The sequence below is a fragment of the Eleutherodactylus coqui genome, chromosome 2 (assembly GCF_035609145.1).
Source record: "Eleutherodactylus coqui strain aEleCoq1 chromosome 2, aEleCoq1.hap1, whole genome shotgun sequence".
Classification (NCBI taxonomy): domain Eukaryota; kingdom Metazoa; phylum Chordata; class Amphibia; order Anura; family Eleutherodactylidae; genus Eleutherodactylus; species Eleutherodactylus coqui.
In genome coordinates, this window is record NC_089838.1 from 7,437,731 (window position 1) to 7,461,001 (window position 23,271).

General features: G+C 46.7%; 1 protein-coding gene across 1 annotated transcript in view; it reads right to left on the reverse strand.

Annotated features, from left to right (window-relative positions):
• Positions 1–7,200: 7,200 nt before the first annotated feature.
• DENND2A (DENN domain containing 2A) overlaps positions 7,201–23,271 on the reverse strand; it is an 81,782-nt gene continuing 65,711 nt past the window's right edge. Inside the window, exons 15-20 of the mRNA XM_066590250.1 lie at positions 18,214–18,391; positions 14,623–14,664; positions 13,198–13,315; positions 12,769–13,008; positions 12,216–12,302; positions 7,201–11,190 (exon numbers count right to left, since the gene is read on the reverse strand). Of these exons, the coding sequence (XP_066446347.1) occupies positions 11,159–11,190; positions 12,216–12,302; positions 12,769–13,008; positions 13,198–13,315; positions 14,623–14,664; positions 18,214–18,391 (697 nt within the window). The 3' untranslated portion in view covers positions 7,201–11,158. The remainder of the gene's footprint in view (positions 11,191–12,215; positions 12,303–12,768; positions 13,009–13,197; positions 13,316–14,622; positions 14,665–18,213; positions 18,392–23,271) is intronic.

Genomic DNA, 23,271 nt, shown 5'->3' on the forward strand with positions numbered 1-23,271 from the left:
ACCCTGGCTGGGGCTCTCACTGGGCCACTGTATATAGCTCTGGATGAAGAGTTGGCTATAGAGGGATCCTGTGGCTTTGCCATTATATGGATGGGTCTTTCTTTATGATACCAGTTTGGCTTGGCAACTATATATGGCAGCACTCTGCAACAGAGCATATGATGTAGGACTTATTGGAGAGACTGGGGTACCATCACTAATGTATAGTCAAAAACATTGCAGCCCCTACAAGAAGTCGTTGTTTTGCCGGCATGCAGTTACATCTTGGTATGATATGCAAATGATAAGAGTTGTGGTGATTAGATGGACAGTCTTTACACCTAAGGTCCTAAAAGTGGTTCCAACCTTGGCCTATAAGAGGCTCTAAGAGACAACTTGTGTGTAGGTAAGGTAAAGTCCCCTGGTGCAGCACTGAGCCATGACTGACATCTATGGTTCCATCACATCGTGACGTTCTCTTGGCAGACTGTTTTGCCATTGTCTTCCCCAGTCATCTTTTACCCCCCAGTAAGCTGGGTACTCATTTTACTGATCTTGAAAGGATGGAAGGCTGAGTCAACCTTGAGCCGCTATCTGAACCAAGTGGGGATTGAACTGGCAACCTTTAGGTTGTGAGCAAGAGTTTAGAACTACATTTCTGCTGCCTTTACACTCTGCGCCATACGGGGCACTATTTGGGTGTAGTGACCTCTTTTTCCACTTATGCAGACATTGCTGACCTCTAGATGCCTCTACGAAGCAATCCAAGACATTTCACTGAGTCTGAGAGGAGGGCGCATTATTGGAATGCGAGAAGCTGGATGGTCGCATCGATAAATTGCCACCACCTGGGCCATTCTGACCAGACTGTTAGGAGGTGTTGGGATCAGTGGATGTGTGAGGGCACACGAGGGGATCAGGCATGATCGGTTACAGCAAATGTGGAGCGATATGCAGCAGAATACCATACAGAACCTATACAACAGGGTACTAGAGCCTCCATGCCCACCCATATCGCATCTCGATTTACCGTCGGCGAAATCACGTTCGTGGACAGGGGGCCTTACAATCGGCCCTTTGAAGGTCACCATAAGCCTGATGTGTCTCTCGGTTTGGCATCCCTGCTCTAGGGGATGGATCTTCTTGACGAATAGTAGTTTTCTGTGATGTCGCTAAGCACGGCCCTTGACTGTTTGTTAGAGCAGCTTTTGGTCTGCATTGACTCTTATGTGTAAGACAATATATAATAATGTATCTTCTACTGGAAAATACAAACCCATGGAGATTCCAGGGACCACAGGGCTTCACTTTCACACAACTGTTTGCCTCCGGTGATTCTTCTGGGCCTTTCTGGTTCTATAACATTGGGCTTGCCTTTCATACTGAAATTGAGGCACTTGGGAGACTTAATGATGACATCACTTCTTAACAAGTGTAATAGATGACATCATTACTGTGGGGACAGTTTTTGTGTCCCGATACACTGTACAGTTTCATACACAGCGCCCCAGAGGCCAAGTGGTGGTATTTCCTCGCACCATCTGATTCTGATTCTTTCCTATATTTCTAGTATGCCTGTGAGGAAGTGATGTCACGTCCTTGTGAGAGACCCTCCGACTGTCATGGCTGCCTTGGTTTATTTACTTGCAAGATGCCACAGGGCAGGTGCAATTTCAAAAGTGTCTCCAAAAGAACAGGTAAGTACCGCATCTATCATAAAATCAATGGGGTGAAAGCCAGCGCCAGCCTTAGGTTAGATGGCACCCTATGCAGAATGGTTTTCGGTATCTCCATCATGGAAAAGATAAAGGATGTATATTAAATTGATGGACAGTCTGCCTTATTTTGCTTGAGCAGAAAGCAGCAAGATAGCAGCATACCCACACCAGAACAGCTCAGTGAGTAAATGCTGTACCAGAGCCAAGCTAATACCATAAATACAGTACCAGAACAAAGCTCAAAACATAGATACAAGAACCAATCTCATTTCATAAATAAAGCCCCAGAATTAAGATCATAGCATAAATACAGCACCAGAACAAAGCTCAGTACATAGATACAATGCCAGAACCAAGCTCATAACATAAGCACAGTACAAGAATTAAGTTCATATCTAAATACAGCACCAAAACCAAAATCATAACCTAAATACAACAACAGAACCAATATCAGAACACAAATACAGCACCAAACTAGCACATAACATAAATACAGGACCAGAACCAAAGTCAGCACATAGATACAATACCAGAACCATGTTCATAACATAAATATAGTATCAGAACCATGTTCATAACATAAATATAGCATCAGAACCAACCTCAGTACATAGATACAATACTTGGACCAGGCTCATAACATAAATACAGAACCAAGCATATCACATAAATACAGCCCCATAATTAAACTCATAAAATAAATATAGCACCAGAACCAAGCTCACTACATAAACACAGCATCTGAACCAAGCCCAGTACACAGATGCAATGTCTGAACCAAGCTCATAACATAAACACATCACCAGAACTAAGCTCAGTGCACAAATGCAGCATCAGAACGAAGCTCATAACTTAATACAGCATCAGAACCAACCTCAGTGCATAAACACAATACCTTACCAAGCCCATAACATAAATTAAGCACCAGAACCAAGCTCATAACATAAATACAATAGCAGAGCTAAGCAATTGTGTTGTGGAGGCACTGATGGACTGACAGCAGCACCTCCAAACATCAAAAGGGAGGAAACAGAGCCAGGAGGGGGATCAGTCATGCAGCTCCACAAGACATTGCTCCATAGAGGAGGAGGGTTATCCTGACAGGTGGACCTAAGGAGGGTAATCACTCTCAACCTACATCTGCCTAGTGCCCCCTCCTATAAGCTGGTGGCCGCACCATGGGTTTTACATAGCCAAGGCCGGCCGCATTCAAAGTGATGTTATGGGATCAAGAGAGACGAGCTTCACAATCCCTCAGGAACCTTGACTATCACAAATATAAAGCGCCGGGGTCCTGTCATTTTCTTCTCTGTGCAGAAGGTTGACAGAAGTGCCATTACTTAGATTTACCTGAATATCCCTTTAAATATTGTGTGCCATCAGCAGTGTGTCATTAGTGCATGTGGAATACAGTCGCAATTTTGATCACATTCCTACTCATTTTTCTGTTGCCAGATACTTTCCACCAAAGCTTGCAGCAGGATGAGACGTCTGATGGTAACACATATTAGGATGCAACGCAAAGGCTTCTGGGAGATGCACTAAATAAAAGCCCCTGCGGTCCGATGGCTCCAAAACGGAAACAATCATATATTTATTCCTGTGTAATATCAAATATTAATGTATTTAATTATCAATGATGTAATAAATAAATGTCCAGATCACTGTATATTGTCAGAGGTGTTGGAATAAGGGGTGCAGGGGGTCCTGAAGCCTGAGGGGGCCAGAAACTGATCACTGACCGAAAAATGCACCAGTATTATAAACAGCAGTTGGGGTGCAGCGTCTGAGGAGCAGGCCCTCAACCGAGGAGACAGCGGGGTAGAGGAATAACCTTGTCACGGGGATCTACTGTCTCCTCACTACAGGTGGCTAGGAACCCAACCTCGTTACTGCTGAGGGAGACCAACAATTAGTAACCTGGGTTACCTTAAGTTCTGTTTGTCACTCGTGACGCCAACATTCCGTCATCTGCGGCGGATCACAGAAACAATTGTAGTGCTGAAACAGTGAGGATTTTCGGGGAATTTTGTATAAGCCACAGTCCAAGTTATCTGTTGGATCTTTATCCCAGCAAAACTCTCTCTCCACTGTCATACACTCACTTTTTCCCTCGCTAAGAAGAGGTTTCTATTTCTCCGGATACATGCGTTACCTGCGCTGTATACCCACGCATTTCCACCATGTCTGGGCTTTTACTCTTTTTAAGGTCAACGGCTACATGGACTGTCCCTAGAATGGCTGGGCCCAAACATGAGCGGCAGACCATCACTCGGCTTCTTCCATCTCTCCACTCACCAACTGACTCCTAACGCTTGCTCACTCACTCTTACTCACTACTACCGACTTCGACTTCTCTCCAACTTCCTTCTCCCTAACCAACTACACACACCTCTCACTCAAAGCCATCACATCACATGGACGCGCACCAATCAACATAAGATATGTATTCTGAGGTGCTGGAGGGGACCTATAACTCTGAGTCACTACAGGGGCCCTGTGATAGATTTTGCATTTGGGCCCCAGGAACTGCAATTCATTAGTTATATCTGTTTTGGGGAGAGCTTGATAATAATTAAAGGGGTTTTCTCAACGAAAACATATCCCCTATCCACAGGAAAGGTGATAATTTCTGAGCACTAGATACTCCAGCCATCAAGAGAATGGTGCACCTCCAGGTTCCTCAGAAGAATGGACATGGCTTTACATGTGCGACCACTGCTCCATCCACTTCTAAGGGACTCTGGGAGCTAACTGAGCCCATGGATGAGTCCCATAGAAGTAAATGGAACTGTGATCACACAAGTGCAATGAGCCGAGGCAGGGAGGCTAGTGTCACGGAGGCTAATGTCTCCGACTCCCACCTGGCTGCACTACTGTGGATGATGGGGGAGTTCATGGCATGTGCTGTTCTCTGCTCCTGGGAATGATGTTATAGCGTAGCATGGTGCGAGTCCCCCAGTGACCTGCACCATGCTCCAGGAGTCACGAAGAGGTTAACAGCCAGCCAACCTACATGTATTCTAGCTTCAGGTGGCATATAGGGTGGTATTCTTTGCAGTCAGTTTCCAACCTTCGTGTTCACAAGTGGTGACTGAAGGTACCGCTGCCTACAATAGAATCCTGTACTGATTATCCAGGTTTTTCACTGGAGCCCTGGGATGAATCCTACAAGATGGTGACCGGCTTCTTGCTCCTTTCCCAGACCCAAATAAGGCTATAGATGACTTTCCCTTGGTCACTACACAAGCGCATCGCTGGTTCATTCTTTTGGAGGCCTCAGTGCTCGGTTCTTCTGATCCCTGGTGGTCCAAGTAGTCAGAACCACCGTGATTATCACCGATCCTGTGGTGGATTTGGTGGGACAACCACGTTAAGGCTGCCTACACACTGGCGAGCATATGATCGGGCCGAGAAACTAGGCCGGATATCACACTCGCCAACATGTGTTTTCATGGAAAGACGTTTTTTGGGCAAAAGCACCTCCCATCACTTCTGTGAAGCCACATAGAGGATAGGCAAGTTTTTTTCAGGGTTTACAATGGGAAACCTCGTGCCGCGCTCGCATGCACATCATACAACGTGCGATGCGTTTTATTGTGCCATTGAAAACAGTAGGCAATGCATTCCGAAGAGCGCAAAAAGTTAGGACATACAGCGATTTTTGCCCACAACGCACAGATCTCGCGCTGGCCTGAAGGTAACGTTACAGTTTTATTTTCGCAGTGAACCCGCTTTAATATAACTAAGCGGCATACACTCACCTCTTCCCGCTGTGACACGCAGCGCTGCTCGGTCCTGTGCTCTTGTGTTCTGCCTGGTTTACGGGACGTTATAGGTGCTGCAGCCAATGACAGAGCTCAGTGATTGAGCATGAAGCTCTGTCATTGGCTGCAGCACCTCTGACCTCCTGTAAACAGGCTGAGGCAATCTGTAAACATGACATCAGAGGTGAGACCTAGGGTGGAGGCTCGGGACACAGCGGGGAGCGGGGAGAGGTGGGTATACACTGGTTAGTTATGTTATAACTTGGGGAAAGGGGCTTTACTGCAAAAATACAACGCGGAACACCCCTTTAATAATATCCCAATGCTGTTTATTGACTTTGGATCTTTATATATGAACTCACCTCCAAACTACAACCCCCAACATGTCCTGCAGCTGTTAGGTTTCAAAAAAATTTAGAGAGCTCTGATCTGAAATATAGATCGTGCTGGAAGTCAGTAGATGGGATTATACCGGTCATCAGTCAATAGAAGAATCAGCGCACGTTTACTTAGATCGGGGTTTCATACGATGGTCTAAGTAAAGACTTTGCGCTGGCGGAAGGGCAATAAATGGATTATGAAGTGCAGAACTTGCATCTGCCGGCACCTCCATGCCCCAGACTCTACACCAGCGGGCACAGGCTTCAGCTAATATCTGCACCCCTCTTTTTACCTAGCCCCTTCCAGTTTCAAAAAATTAGCAGAGGTTGGTATAAAAAGGCCCAAAGTCACAAACTAGGGCATGTGCCATAATGGGCAACTTTTGTATGCTGGAAATCTGGCGCAAAAAGCTGAATAAATATGCCTCAGGCCCAATGCACACGGGCGGATTTTTGGCCGCGGACTCCATAGCAATGTACGTCCATAACTCGCAGTATAAAATGATTCTTCTGCAATTTCTGCTCACGGAGGAAGAATCGCAGCATGCTCTATTTTCGTGCGGGACTCATTGCAGTCAATCGCAGCCACCCGACCTGCGGTGATCCCAAAATGTCAATTCCGAAATCACCGCAGATCCACGTCATTCTCTGCACTGCACATGTGTGCCGGCGCACCGGCCGACACATCGGCAGCACACAGAAGACCAATACGGACAGGTATGCGGGAAGGGCGAGGGGGGGGGGGGGGGGGGGAGTTGTATCTATGGTATGACGTTGGATCTGGTATTGTATCCATGTACTGAGCTTCCTTTTGGCTCTGGATCTATATACTGAGGTTGGATTCAGGGCTGTATTTCTGTACTGAGCCTGGCTCTGGTATTGTATTTATGTACTGAGCTTGGTCCTGGTGTTGTATTTATGTTATGAGGTTGGTTCTAGTGCCGTATTTACTCTCTGGTGTGGGAATGCTGCTATCTTAGTGCTTTCTGCAGAACACAGCAGACTGCCTATCAATGCAAATATAGTTTTTTTGGTTATGTCAAGAGGGACAAAAAGTTCTGCACAGGATGCCACCTGACCTTCGAGACAGCACTGCTTGGCTGTCTCTAAATTAGGCCATATTTATGACATCCCATCAAAAACTAACCAGCAGGTGCAATTGTTCCCACTTTATCACCCCCACTAAGAAGCCAGTCAATGGCCAGAAGTCCGTCCCGTTCCAAGTATAAGGGCACAGAGCAAGAAAAATGCAAAAAATTCCAAAAATAAAATAGTCATAAATTACCTTTGTTAAACTTTTGCTTAGCGAATACAAAGTGAAAAAAAATGTATCAAATGAACCAGAAAGCGATAAAATAATTAAGAAATATTTATTTCTAAACTGGTAAAGAAAAAAATCAAAAAAACAAATCAGAAATCTCCATATAAACCACAGGCTCATTTATTGGAATTTATATATTTATATATCATTATATCTTAACATCTGTGCACAGCGCTCCCTGTAGAGGGCGCCGTCTAGCTTTGTCTAACTTGATCACAGGCTTTTAGATTAGTGGTTTCAGTATACCGCCGGTCCACCAACTCATCAGCATCAGTCTCTGCCCTGCAGTCATTGACTTCGTAGGAGTTCTGACACATCTTAAGAACAGACTTTTTCCATCTTTGGTATCTTCCTAAGGCGCAGTCGTTGCAAGCAGACAACACACAAGGCTGAATGCATTACAGTGGGCAGCGGGTACATCCCCTCTACCCGTCCCCCAAACATTCATGTACTGGATGCAAGAGTCCGACAGCTTCTTCATCTACCACATACAGCAATAAGGCACATGTGGTTACAATCACTGACAGCGGAGGGTGGGGGGGAGGAGGCACGACAGCTGCAGCCTCTTACAGAAACTGTAGTTTGTGACCCGTCTCCAAAATTTTGCCCACAAGTCACATTGGAAACAGCAAACAAAAACTTCACAAAAAGTTTGGTTGGAGGTCTTGGCAGTCCCAAAACTTTATCAAACCCCTACAGTCTACATAGGTGTGGTTGGGAATATCATGTAAGTCAGCAGTGGGGTTACTGTATACTGTACTGGCTCTTTAAAGGGTCACTTAAAGGGGATATACACTTTGGACAAATTACTTTTCTTGGAAGGGTCCTCCAATGGTAAGCTAATCACAACGATCAGCTCTGAGGGAACCTGAAAGCTAATGTTCAATTTCTCTGCAGCGCCACTACAGGTAAAATGAAGAATTACACTGTTCTCATTAAAATCAGTGCATGCAATACATAGGTGGGCCGAGTTCTCCATGGAGATACTCTTTGTAGTTGCGCTCTATTTTGGTTAAAGGGCGGACAAAAACGGCTTTCCAAACCAAACAACCTCTAAAATCATCTACAAACTCCTGGAACAAAACAGATTCAACCCCTCCCCCTTTAGCTTGGGAGTGGTCAAAGAGGCGGGGCAAAATGAAGGGGTGGGGCTTAGGTTGTCTGGTCTGCACTGCAACTTAATGAAGTTGTACCAAAATTGCAAGTTATTCCCTATCCACCGGAGAGGGGATAACTTGCTGGTCGTGGGGGTCTGTTGAGACCCCCACTGATCTCCAGAACAGTACTCCCGTGTCCGCCTCTGAATGTCACTGCGGGGTTTGCTTCTCTCCCCTCAGTGATGTCCATGTGAATGGAGTCTTGGTCAAGCGTGCATGATCAGCGCTCAATTCATTTCAATGGGGTTGATGGAAATACCGAAGCGCGTGCCACTCCGCTATCCCCACAGTTCCATTAACAGTGAATGGAGCACTAGTGTACTTGCATGATCAGTGCTCCAGGCTCCACTGCAAGGGGTTCACTAACCCCAAAGTGAAGAGGGTTAAAAAGGTTGCCCAGTTGTAAACTATTGATGACCTGTCTGTAGGATAAGTCATCAACAGTAGATCAGTAGGACTGTGCTTGGGACTTCCCACCATTCAGCCATTTTCCAGGCTAGTGTTTTCGTGCACAGAGCCGATTTTTTGCAGGAAGTAGACAGTGCCGTTCCCAATGCAGTGGCCAGTCTCGGTATTGCACACAAAATTCCCTTTGAAGTGAATGAATGCAATACCAATCCTGGCCACTGTAGTGAGAATGGTGTGGTTTGCACCCTGCAAAATCATCTCTGTGCACAAGCACACGGGCCTGGCGAACCGGCGATCAGCTGGGGTCCCAGGTGGCAGACCCCTACTGATCTACTATAGAAGGCATTAGTATTTAACAACCTAACATACTAGATTGGGCTTCTCATATAAAGTAGAGAAAATTTTACTGGCGCGCACTCACATTTTTTTTTTTAGCTATAGTCTTGACTACAAACTATATCACTATAGTGGAAATTAGCCCCAAACTAGAGCATTCTTAAAGGGGATGTCCATCTTTAGCCATTTTTGCTCACATGTCAAAGGCCTTTCATCGAGTCAACCAGTCCTCTGCTCTGAAGAGGGGCAAACACTCCAAACAGTTGTCTGCAGATGGCTTCCCTTCTGGAGAAGTCTCTGGTCATGTTACAAGGCCTGCTGAAAGGTCAGACACCAACGTCTAGGGTAGCCACTTTTCAATTAGTGGAGCTGTGGTCGTACATTACATGCACCTGCTCTTCCTTGCTGTCCGTCCGGTCCGCCAGTTCCGGTCCTGGTCTTCAGCCATCCAGTTGGGCTGACACAATCTTCAGAATACTTAATCCCACACAGTGCACCGTTGGTCTTAGACTACCAATGCACTATACCTGCTCTCTGATTGACCAGTGCTGCTCATGTGATCAACACTGGCCAATCAGAGAGCAGTGCAAAAGATGCATTATCAAGGCAGAACATTGCAGCTTTCATCTTGGACAGCCAAAAACCGGGACCAGAACCGGAGGATCGGATGCATAGCAGAGAAGAACAAGTGTCGGTAATCTTACTCCCCACCCCCTCCAATCCAAGGATAGAATTTAGTATCAAAACTGAAGGTTAGTTTAAAGTTTGGGCTTTGGCCCTAAAATCAATGCTGTCATATTGCGACTACCGAGTTGCCGCAACCGTGACCCGCAGATCGCAGCCAATCCAACAAGGCTGGATTTTTTGCAATCTGTTTCCAGCAACTTAGGAACTGCAACGTCATCCACGTTGACTTCTATTTGATGAGGAGATTGCAGCGCCCCCTGTGTCACCACCAAAGTCGCCGTATAGTCCTAGACTAAATAGGTTGCTGGAATCTAATGGTGAACAGGTAATTTGCCCTTGGTCTTTAATTTCAGCCATGTAGCAGAAGAAGTCAAAGATGGACATGCCCTTTAAGTCCCGCCCATATTTTTGTTTGACCACTTCCATTTTCGATAGCTAAAACTTATTACTGTGCAAACTAGACATCTATAGAGGACACTGGGTGGAGGCGAGGGGTTCAGGGCATTTGGTTTCACCCAACCACTTCTTAAATCCAGATTATAGGCCATTATTAAACATCCGACCCATTTCTGTGAAGATTTCAGATTTTCGGCCTCCGGTGATTAATAAATGTATAATCCGCAGCGCAACCTAACAGGTAAAAAAAAAAAAACACAACATACAAAAAAGTTTTTCACATGTTTGGCACAGATCACACGCGGAGCGCTGTAACCAGAACAGTACCACAGACATCGAACGTCAGGTGACGCGATGGACCACGGGCAGAACGGCAAAGGGGAGGTGCATCGTTATTCATCACAGTTAAAGTTGCCAGAAGGCGCCCGGCTTCACATCCATGTGTTGTCAGGATGGGACATCATACCTGGCCGCCCAGAAGGGATTAGCGGAAGCGATTAGAGCAAACGTCTCTAGTCCCAGGGTACTAATGAATGTGAGCCCTTGCGCACATCCCGTTAGTCCCTGAAGTCCCCTTCCGGTCTGTCGCGCTCCCCGGACACAGATTTCTTGGACAGTTAAATATCCCCAATGTTTCGAGGTGATAAATCAGTCACTTTTCTTCTACAGATTTTTAAAAATCCTATTATAAATAGAAGCAAAAAGTTTTGCGCAAAAAAAAACCAAACAACCCAACAAATATCGGCGATGGAGGGCGATTACTGGTGTCCATGCTAAGCTTATCCAAGATCTGTCCAGTGCATGATACGGAGGAGAGACCGCCCAACCGGCCGTCTGAGAGTCTCCAAGCGGCCGCTCCTCACCGCGAGGGAAAGAATTCTGCGTCGGCTCAAACTTCCTGCTTCTCTTCAGCAAACAGTAACAGGAGGGACACTTCCACGGCGACCAGAGGGAGACAGCTGGTTAATAAGTTAAAAACATGTCCACGAGGGCCGTCGTATTCGGTGTTCTACTTCTTGTGTAAAAAACGCATTTTACTTCCTGGAAAACGCAAAAAAAAAATGTATTAAATTCTAGAACATAGAAATGGTTAATATGTAATTATATGTACCCTGCAGAATACAGGATGGATATACACCCAATGCTGATATATCACACCTCTAGACGTTGGTGGAACAAAACTCTGTTAGATTGTTATAAGGGATTACGGTATCAGAGGAAAAGCATCGTTTATTGTGGAAGACCGACTCCTTGTAGGGAGGTTCTAGTACCCTGTTGTACCACCACTAGCTTGGATACAAGATGTGATATGGGAGGCATGGAGGCTCTAGTACTCTGTTGTACCACCTCTAGCTTGGATACAAGATGTGATATGGGAGGCATGGAGGCTCTATCACCCTGTTGTATCACCTCTAGCTTGGATACAAGATGTGATATGGGGGGCATGGAGGCTCTAGTACCCTGTTGTACCACCTCCAGATTGGATACAAGATGTGATACAGGCAGGCATGGAGGCTCTAGTGCCCTGTTGTACTGCCTCTAGCTTGGATACAAGATGTGATACGGGGGGCATGGTGGCTCTAGTACCCTGTTGTACCACCTCTAGCTTGGATACAAGATGTGATACATGGGGGCATGGAGGTTCTAGTACCCCGTTGTACCACCTCCAGATTGGATACAAGATGTGATACGGTGGGCATGTAACAGTCAGCACGCTGTTAGACACCCCCTGACAGTTTAGCGAAGCTCCTGTAAAGCGGGTGTGGGGATATGGGGGGTATTAGTCCTTCCTACATCAGCTGACTGTTCAGTGCCAGGCGTAAAGATGGCATTTACCAAAATATGGTCTGACACTGAAAAAGCAGGAAATGACACAAGAGTTCAGCTCTTGAGCTTTCATCATTGTGAATGCAGTTTTAAATTATAATACAGACCGACAAGGCATGCTGGGAGTTGTTTTCTGACAGGTTGCAGACCAATCCGACTACAGTATATATATATGTATGTATGTATGTATATGTATATATATATGAGATCTTTATGTAGACCGTCTATCTTCAGCTCACCTATCCTATTGAAGAACCTGTTGACCCCGCTCTGCTCTCCGCCTGGAAGGGTCTCCAGATATTCCTGCGCTCGAACCTCAAAGAGACCTGTAAATACAAACAAGCGGGTCAGAGCCCGTCCAGCGAGAGTGTCATCCGCTCACACCCCAAGACTTTCCAGCAGGGAACGTTCACAGCTGTGCGGGGGCTTCAGAGCAGAACTCCCAGCAGTTAAAGTCAGAGTAAAACAAAAAAAGGGCGGAGAAGGTGGACAAAAACAGTCAGTACGCTCCTGTCTGTAAGAAAATCATCTTAACGGGACCGCACAGGAATCATTACCCACACCGCGAGCCTTTCCTGCAAGAGGCGCCATACAATTGGGAACGCTTATCCAGGATTTCGCAGTAGGAATCAGGGCAGCGATCCCAAGTGATGGCGGTGTGAAACATGGCGGCCGTACTTGGGATATAAATGCATGAGGACTTGAGCAAATCAATACTGTTGGGGAAACGGTAAAAAGGTAAGCGAGGGAAACCCCCTTACCCAAATTTCCTGCTATTGTAGATCCACTCACCTTTGTTGCCCTGTTTCCGCATCTCTCGCTCCTGTGTGAAGCCTCCAAACATCTGCGTCTCCATAAAAACCTCCAAGAAGCGGCGGACGCTCTTCGAGGAGACCGATTTCCGGAAGGCGTCGCGGAGTAGGGTTCTCTCGTCTTGCTCCCCAGGGACCATGAACAAGGAGTAATGGCCGACAATCTCCACAAAGAAGCGAACGAAGGCCTCGGACACGATGTCGTTCAAGGAGCTGGAGTCTGAGGGGTACAAGAGACAGGGGTGATCGCCTCAAGATGGAGAACCAAATAGTAAGAAAACTGCAGTCATGTGATCAATACCAAAGCCTGATAGGTTGTTAGGAATCACATGACTTTCTTCAAGGGTTTTTCCACATGGGGTGAAATTGGGGTTTGGGTTTAGTTTGTACTTCTATGCCCAGCATTTACCTAGTTGCCCATTGGAAAACCCGTGATCGATTTCCATAGCGAGCTCGTTGCGCTGCTCCAAGATCTGCTCCAGGGCGACTTGGAGTTTACGGGGGAGGATTGAGTCCTCATCTTCCATCTAAGAGCACAAAAAAGAAGAAGCAAATCAGCCAAAGTCTTCATTCACATAACTGGAAGCAACGCAAATCGCAGCCTGGGAGCCATAGTCTGTGTGCCGATGTGTAATATTACAGTATGGTGTGTTGGATCTCCGCAGAAGCTCTATAGTGTCCAAATAATATCACTATCCTGTGTACATGTAATACCGCAACACACTGCCTAAATAATAGCACTATCTTGTATATATATAATACCGCAACACACTGCCTAAATAATACCACTATCCTGTATACATGTAATACCGCAACACACTGCCTAAATAATACCACTATCCTGTATACATGTAATACCGCAACACACTGCCTAAATAATACCACTATCCTGTATACATGTAATACCGCAACACACTGCCTAAATAATACCACTATCCTGTATACATGTAATACCGCAACACACTGCCTAAATAATACCACTATCCTGTATACATGTAATACCGCAACACACTGCCTAAATAATACCACTATCCTGTATACATGTAATACCGCAACACACTGCCTAAATAATACCACTATCCTGTATACATATAATATTGCCATATAGTGAATATATTTTGTCATACAATGAACTCCTAACACCACCAGTATGGTGTTTAAATAACTATACTAAACAGTGTCCGGATTATACCACAATCCTGTGTCCATATAATACTACCATAAAGTGATTAAATTATACCAAAAACATGACAATACAATGCCAAATAATACTGCAAACCCATGCCCATATAATACTGACATATAATGACCATATTATAACAAACAGTGAACTCCTAATAGCACCAATGCAGTAAATATGCTATAAAGAGTCCATATAATGGCACCATCCCTATATCATTATAATACTGCCATACAATGCCTAAATAATACCACGATCCTATGTACATTTAATACTGCCATATAGTACCGAAGTAACACCACCATGCTGTGTCCATATTATACTGCCATACAATGCCAAAATAATACCGCCATCCTATGTCCATATTATACTGCCATACAATGCCTAAATAATACCGCCATCCTATGTCCATATAATACTGCCATGCAATATATATTTTGAGCCACAAATAGTGAGCCACTATAATACCAGTATACAGTACTAAATAATGGCATGGAGGCAGTTTAATAACGCAGGCCTCGCACGGTGGGGCTCCTAAAAGGTATGCAGACCCCCAGCTATCCAGATACAACAGCCCCTCTACCTGCTATCATTAGGTCTTCCAGCCTCCCCCCATAGATGAAAGCTACACGCAGCAATCCTCGTATCACTCACCTGCCTCAGGAAGCGATTATTGCCGAGGTCGACCAGTAGAACCTGCAGTGGAAGAGAAAGAAGAAAGTCATTTCCTATTTCCTGGGGTATTTCCAGTTTGCCCTTCCTCCCCGCTGGTAAGTCAGCCGCCGCCTGGGCTCCTGGCCATCCCTGCTGAGCGCACATCCTGGACTGCGGTCTGAGGCTTCCCTCCTGCCAACCAGAAACGACATCTAAACCTGATGATCCTGGCGCCCGTTCAGAAATCCGCGCTCACACGCGACGCTGCCTATGAAGGGTTAACGAGCTCCTCCAGAGGGGTCCCATACAGGGCAGCTAGGGCTCATTCACACAGCTTCGGTCCGTGAAGGAGGCAGTGGAATGGAATTGTGTGTAATTCCTAGCATTTGTGCTGGTTTGTGTTGCGTTTTTCACGTGCGCCAAAAAATAAACGTAAGGCGGCCCACTTAATTCATATATGTAAATACGCGTATATTATCAGCATTCGCCACGTATTCACGCCCCTCCCATTGACTTTAATCGGCAAGATCAGTGTGACATACGGACAAAAATACGACATGCGACTTTTTTTTACGCGTCTGAATTGAGGGTCTGTGAAACACGGAGCTTCTGCTTTTGCAGAATCAGAACTTTCTAAGGTACTTCGCACTTCCATTTCTGACCATTTTCCAAACCACTGCTTGCTGTCAGCTGCATTTAAACGCGATCTCATAGACTTTAATGGGTGATTCCGGTCCGTGTTTTGGACCAAAATAGGAATTGCGCACGTAAATCCTAATACAAATCAATGCGATTTAAGCGGTCCATATTATGCGCATAAAAAACGTGTAATGTGGACCAAAACCACGCCCATATCGCACGCCATCAGACGCTGTTCACAGGGTGTATTTTTGGTGCATAATTCATACCAAAATTTGCGCCATTTTAACATTCAATCACATGTTACGGGAATCCACACCGCAGTTGCTCATTTTTCTGCATGTAGATTTTGAAATCCGCGTGAACAAAAAAAACCAAAAACAAGTACTGAGGCGCGAACCGCGAGGAGCGGCTGTTCACGGATCTGACTGGGGGTAAATCCGTAACGGAACTCTATATTACGCACGCAAAACGCCCATCAAAGTCTATGGGTGCGCAAACCACGCAGTGGATACTTACATGCGTATTTGCTGCATTTTTTGCGCATGTTGCCAGGAGACGGCTGAAAAAAGGGGACATCAATTTGGCCTTTCATTTTTTTTTGCGCACGTAAATAACGCAGAGAATACGAATGCAACAGAAGAGAAAAAACCCCAAACCCGTGAAATACCCGCCAACACATACACAGACGTAGTGAGAACACCGCGGATCTCATGGACGGCATACGCCCGTGTGGATGGGGCCTAGGGGGCGCACATGGCAGAATCTGGGTTGGATTTTTTGTGCAGATTCCGTCGCAGATTGGCGCGCAGATTCAGCCCATTGTAACGGTGCAGACGGATTCCTTGTTGGGAGGTTACACCCCCTGCTTTTTTTCCGTGTGCGGAATCTGCGAACAGAAATAATCTGCGCCATTTGCGTTAGAATTTACTGAATCTGCTGACGCGGATGTTGCTGCAGAATCGGTGCAGATTCCACATGAAAGCCGCAGGGAAATCCGCCGTGTGAACAAAGCCAAAGGCCTCCTGCGCAAGGAGTCCAAAGAGGGCGCCGGCCCAGCGAATACCGCCCATTAACATGCTATAGAAAGCTTCTCCCGTCCGCGAGCGGAAATCAGCTGCAGCTTGTCAATGGAAGCCGTTCAATCCGCGGCTCGTCCGCAGCTGTCATTGTGGACAGGACGGGAATCTGCGTCGTTGCCTAGCAACAGTGCGGCATGATCTGTACTGCGCATGAGCGCCACCCGGCCCATCCGCATACAGATAAGAGGAAATCCGAACAGGTACGCAGGGTCACCGGCGGTTGTGGAATCCGACCCGGCCGTGCGCGGCGTCCTCAGGCCTCCTTCACACGGGCGTCCTCAGGCCTCCTTCACACGGGCGTCCTCAGGCCTCCTTCACACGGGCGTCCTCAGGCCTCCTTCACACGGGCGTCCTCAGGCCTCCTTCACACGGGCGTCCTCAGGCCTCCTTCACACGGGCGTCTCTATGCTGCCGGTTACACACGGAATAAACCCATTTTTTTCTATTGATTTATTCAAAAAAGGTTTTTTTGCCGGCGTATATCGGGCGCGTGAAAAAAACAACCAGCAGAGCCGCCGCGCGCCCCGTTATGGTCTGTCCGAAATAGCCCATTGAAGTCAATAGGAAAGTGCCAGTCCGCAGCAGATACTGACGAGGCACGCATATTCACGCATTACCTCGCGGCTCCTGTGTGGAAAATGCTGCTAATACGAAAAAAAAGACCGCAAGCGAGGCCAGGAATGTGTTCGGTCTGTGAAGACGTTGCGTATGGACGGACCCCGGACTACATGCGCCCGTGTGAATGAGCCCTTAGGGCTGTCTGGACCGGATACAATTGTTGCAGAAGTTTGAGGTCTGTACAGGTTTTTAGTCTCTGAGCTCCACTCACTGACAGCAAGCAGAGGTTTTGAAAACGGTGAAGAATCAAGATACAAAAACTAATCGCAAAGTTAGAGAACTTTTCACAACAACAAAATTCAACTTCAGTGACGAAGTCAGAAAGTGGTGAGACGTCCTCTAATTAGCTGTTCGCAGCCCTCCTGCAGACCCCGCCTTCCCCTGTGGGGCGGGTTACGGTACGGCAGCCGCACCCAGAAGGGTGTTAGTTTTGGCAGGAATGGGCTTCTTTCTTTTGCGTCCGGAAGCCATTAGTTAATTGCAGTAAATCTCCCTCTCCTGTGCGCTGGGCGGCTGCCAACCAGAGACAGCGTCCTTCTGTCACAGGGAACTACAACTCCCAGCATGCCCGACAACAGGTTGAACAGTGCCACAGAGTGGTTTCCTTTTTTCGGTCAGGCTATGCTCACACGACGGAATCCATGTTGGATTTTGCAGTGTAGATCCGGTCCCTGCTGACGTGGCAGAAACACGATTTTCCGCTTCGGAATTCCGCGCTCATTTTGACCATTGATAGGGCGAAATCCGCGAGCGGCCGGGCCTAAAACCGCGGTCAAAAGCTGGGAGTTTTTATGCTGTTTGTAGAGGTGGAATTTGATGTTGAAAACGTTGCAGCGCTTCCGCCGTGTGACCTCATCATCGGGTTCCGTCCACACGGCGAAGTGCGATACGGATTCTTCCGCATGGATTTTGCCGCGTGGCTAACCGTATTTTACCGCGGCCTCACACGTGGATTTAGCCCTGTGTGGAATTTCCAACACAAATCCACATGGACCCACGTTAAAGGGAGCCTGTCATCAAAATTCTCTTCTAATGGACACATTTTTGATACCTGCAGCCACCACTAGGGGAAGCTGAGGAGCTTATAAATCTCTATGCAGGGAGCTCCCCCTAGTGGTGGCTGCAGGCGGACAAAATGTAACGATTTAACCCTACTGGGTCATCAAGGGAGCTCTGTAGGGAAAAATCAAAAAGTTGCGGCCCCCCTATAAAGAATTTTGGACCTCATCCATCCAGATCATCTTGAACTCACCTCCTCCACCGGCAGTTCCTTGAGACGAGGGAGCGAGCTGGACAGGAGTCCGATGAGGAACGGGGTGGGAGAGCAGACAATGTCGATCATTGATGGTGGGAGAACGGGAATGTAGGTGTGCTGCCAGGCAAACGGGTAAATTAACGCCACCATGGCATGGCAGCATTTGGATAAGGTGCTGAAAGAGAAAATGTTGGAATAACTTGGTAAATAAAGGGTTAAATACTGAAATATTAACACTAAATGTTGAAAAAAAAAAAAATCTTCAACCTGCATGGTGAATAGAATGCGAGAACTACAGTAAAGACTGGCACAGTGCAGCATATTTTCCACATTGCGCCGGAATAACCGCCCCCATATAGAAGCAGCTGGTTATACGCTCATCGCACTCGGCCGGTTTGTCTGATGGCGGCAGCGAATACGCTTTAAGAAAAAAAACACGTATAAAGGTCGGCGCGGAGTCCCACATCTGCTATCTGAGGCATCACTAGTCACTCCGAGCAGAGACATTCCTGGAGCCGTGCCCAGAAACCCACTGCATATACAACACTCCATAATTATACGCCGGGTGACATCAGCGCTAAACGCCGTCAAGTTTACAACGGTTGCCGTGACAACACAACAGGAAAAGAGCACAAAAAAGAAAAAAAAATAGATTCTCGCTTAACCCTTTAATTAGCAGGAAATTGGATGGCGAAAAATGATTAAAAAAAAACCAAAACTGACAAACAAGGAAGAAAATACAACGAAGAATCAGCGGCTCCTAAATAGGCTCCTCCCCTTCCCTCTTATAATTCTCCCTGGCAGTCAATGACAACAAGGGGTTTCCCCTTTAAAGGCATTTATCCCCCTATTCACAAGGTAAGGGATAAATGTCTGATCACTGGGGGTCCGACCACGGGCCCCCTGAAGTGAATAGAGCGGAGGGGCACATTCACTTCTATGTGCTAAGCAAACCCCCTTCATCCGACACAAGTGAATGGCGTTGTGGTCGCGCACATGCAGCGGCTCTCCATTCACATGGGTCATTCGGGGGCGCCGGTTTTGGGATTGCCGAGACTCCCAGTGGTCGGACCCCCAACGATCAGACATTTACCCCTATCCTATAGCTGGGTGGAGAGGGTTTCTAGTGGAACAACCCCTTTTAAAGGGGAACATTTACTTCTAATCGCGGAGGTCCGCTGCTGGGGATTTACGTCAATCAGCTGATCGGCGAGCCAACTGGCAGTGCAGACAGCGCTCGAAGCAGGGTGTTACTGGCTTGGTACGTCAGGCACAGCTGGCATGCATTCAATGGGAACTGAGCCTGCAGCACCAAATGGGGCCACTACAAGACGAACAGCGCTAACTGCTTCCTGCACTGATAGTGGGCCTTCCAATCAGCTGATTGGTGGATATCCCAAGCGGCCGGACCCCCACCGATCAACTATTAATGACCGTTCCTGAGGATGAATCATCAATGGTAAAAGTCCTAGAACCCTCTTTAATGGGAAATCAGTGTTTCTTTGTTTACAAACCCTTTAAATTATATGTTAAAGGGGTTGTGCAGGATTAGAAAACATGGCTGATGTTTTCCAAAACAGCGCCACAACTATCCACAGGTTGTGTATGGTAATGCAACTCATTTACAATAAAGGGGCTGAGCTGCCATACCAGATGCAATCTGTGCACAAGCATGGCGCTGTTTTTGGAAGAAGGCAGCCATGTTTTTTTTCTAATCCGGCTAAACCCCTTTAAGGTTTTATGCATGAGGCAGAGCTGTATGTGAGAACATTGCATGGTGCATCTGTAGGACACTGTGTTATGGAAGGGCAATTCTTAGGAAACACTACTTATATGTAGAGCACCTGAGGGTGTCCACCATTAGCTATACATCTACTAGTGGTCTACCTGATGGTGTCCACCATTAGCTTTATGTCTAGCAGTGGTCTACCTGATGGTGTCCACCATTAGCTTTATGTCTAGCAGTGGTCTACCTGATGGTGTCCACCATTAGCTATACGTCTAGTAGCGGTCTACCTGATAGTGTCCACCATTAGCTATACGTCTACTAGTGGTCTACCTGATGGTGTCCACCATTAGCTATACGTCTAGTAGCGGTCTACCTGAGGGTGTCCACCATTAGCTTTATGTCTAGCAGTGGTCTACCTGATGGTGTCCACCATTAGCTATACGTCTACTAGTGGTCTACCTTAAGGGTGATCACCATTAGGTATACGTTTAGTAGTGGTTTACCTGATGGTGTCCACCATTAGCTTTATGTCTAGCAGTGGTCTACCTGATGGTGTCCACCATTAGCTATACGTCTAGTAGTGGTCTACCTTAAGGGTGTCCACCATTAGCTATACGTCTAGTGGTGGTCTACCTTAAGGGTGTCCACCATTAGCTATACGTTTAGTAGTGGTCTACCTCAGGGTGTCTGCCATTAGCTATATATCTAGTAGTGGTCTACCTGAGGGTGTCTGCCATTAGCTATATATCTAGTAGTGGTCTACCTGATGGTGTCCACCATTAGCTATACGTCTAGTAGCGGTCTACCTGAGGGTGTCCACCATTAGCTATACGTCTAGTAGTGGTCTACCTGAGGGTGTCCACCATTAGCTATACGTCTAGCAGTGGTCTACCTGAGGGTGTCCACCATTAGCTATACATCTAGTAGTGGTCGACCTGAGGGTGTCCACCATTAGCTATACATCTAGTAGTGGTCTACCTGATAGTGTCCACCATTAGCTATACGTCTAGTAGTGGTCTACCTGATCGTGTCCACCATTAGCTATACATCTAGTAGTGGTCTACCTGAGGGTGTCCACCATTAGCTATACATCTAGTAGTGGTCTACCTGAGGGTGCCCACCAATAGCTATATGTCTAGTAGTGGTCTACCTGAGGGTGTCTGCCATTAGCTATATGTCTAGTAGGGGGTCTACCTGAGGGTGTCCACCATTAGCTATACGTCTAGTAGTGGTCTACCTGATCGTGTCCACCATTAGCTATACATCTAGTAGTGGTCTACCTGATCGTGTCCACCATTAGCTATATGTCTAGTAGTGGTCTACCTGATCGTGTCCACCATTAGCTATACATCTAGTAGTGGTCTACCTGAGGGTGTCCACCATTAGCTATACGTCTAGTAGGGGGTCTACCTGAGGGTGTCCACCATTAGCTATACATCTAGTAGTGGTCTACCTGAGGGTGTCTGCCATTAGCTATATGTCTACTGGGGGTCTACCTGAGGGTGTCCACTATTAGCTATATGTCTAGTAGTGGTCTACCTGAGGGTGTCCACCATTAGCTATACGTCTACTAGTGGTCTACCTGAGGGTGTCCACCATTAGCTATACGTCTACTAGTGGTCTACCTGAGGGTGTCCACCATTAGCTATACGTCTACTAGTGGTCTACCTGAGGGTGTCCACCATTAGCTATACGTCTAGCAGGGGTTTACCTGAGGGTGTCTGCGATTAGCTATATGTCTAGTAGTGGTCTACCTGAGGGTGTCCACCATTAGCTATACGTCTAGCAGGGGTCTACCTGAGGGTGTCTGCGATTAGCTATATGTCTAGTAGTGGTCTACCTGAGGGTGTCCACCATTAGCTATACGTCTAGCAGGGGTCTACCTGAGGGTGTCTGCGATTAGCTATATGTCTAGTAGTGGTCTACCTGAGGGTGTCCGCGATTAGCTATACGTCTAGTAGTGGTCTACCTGAGGGTGTCCACCATTAGCTATACGTCTAGTAGTGGTCTACCTGAGGGTGTCTGCGATTAGCTATATGTCTAGTAGTGGTCTACCTGAGGGTGTCCACCATTAGCTATACGTCTAGTAGTGGTCTACCTGAGGGTGTCCACCATTAGCTATACGTCTAGTAGTGGTCTACCTGAGGGTGTCCACCATTAGCTATATGTGTAGTAGTGGTCTACCTGAGGGTGTCCACCATTAGCTATACATCTAGTAGTGGTCGACCTGAGGGTGTCCACCATTAGCTATACATCTAGTAGTGGTCTACCTGATAGTGTCCACCATTAGCTATACGTCTAGTAGTGGTCTACCTGATCGTGTCCACCATTAGCTATACGTCTAGTAGTGGTCTACCTGATCGTGTCCACCATTAGCTATACATCTAGTAGTGGTCTACCTGAGGGTGTCCACCATTAGCTATACGTCTAGTAGTGGTCTACCTGAGGGTGTCCACCATTAGCTATACATCTAGTAGTGGTCTACCTGAGGGTGCCCACCAATAGCTATATGTCTAGTAGTGGTCTACCTGAGGGTGTCTGCCATTAGCTATATGTCTAGTAGGGGGGTCTACCTGAGGGTGTCCACCATTAGCTATACGTCTAGTAGTGGTCTACCTGATCGTGTCCACCATTAGCTATACATCTAGTAGTGGTCTACCTGAGGGTGTCCACCATTAGCTATATGTCTACTAGTGGTCTACCTTAAGGGTGTCCACCATTAACTATACGTTTAGTAGTGGTCTACCTGATGGTGTCCGCCATTAGCTATACGTCTAGTAGTGGTCTACCTGATGGTGTCCACCATTAGCTATACGTCTAGTAGTGGTCTACCTGAGGGTGTCCACCATTAGCTATACGTCTAGTAGTGGTCTACCTGAGGGTGTCCACCATTAGCTATACGTCTAGTAGTGGTCTACCTGAGGGTGTCCACCATTAGCTTTATGTCTAGCAGTGGTCTACCTGATGGTGTCCACCATTAGCTATATGCCTAGTAGTGGTCTACCTTAAGGGTGTCCACCATTAGCTATACGTTTAGTAGTGGTCTACCTGAGGGTGTCTGCCATTAGCTATATGTCTAGTAGTGGTCTACCTGAGGGTGTCCACCATTAGCTACACGTCTAGTAGTGGATTTACCTTGAGGGTGTCACCATTAGCTATATATCTAGTAGTGGTCTACCTGATGGTGTCCACCATTAGCTATACGTCTAGTAGCGGTCTACCTGATGGTGTCCACCATTAGCTATATGTCTAGTAGTGGTCTACCTGAGGGTGTCCACCATTAGCTATATGTCTTGTAGTGGTCTACCTGAGGGTGTACACCATTA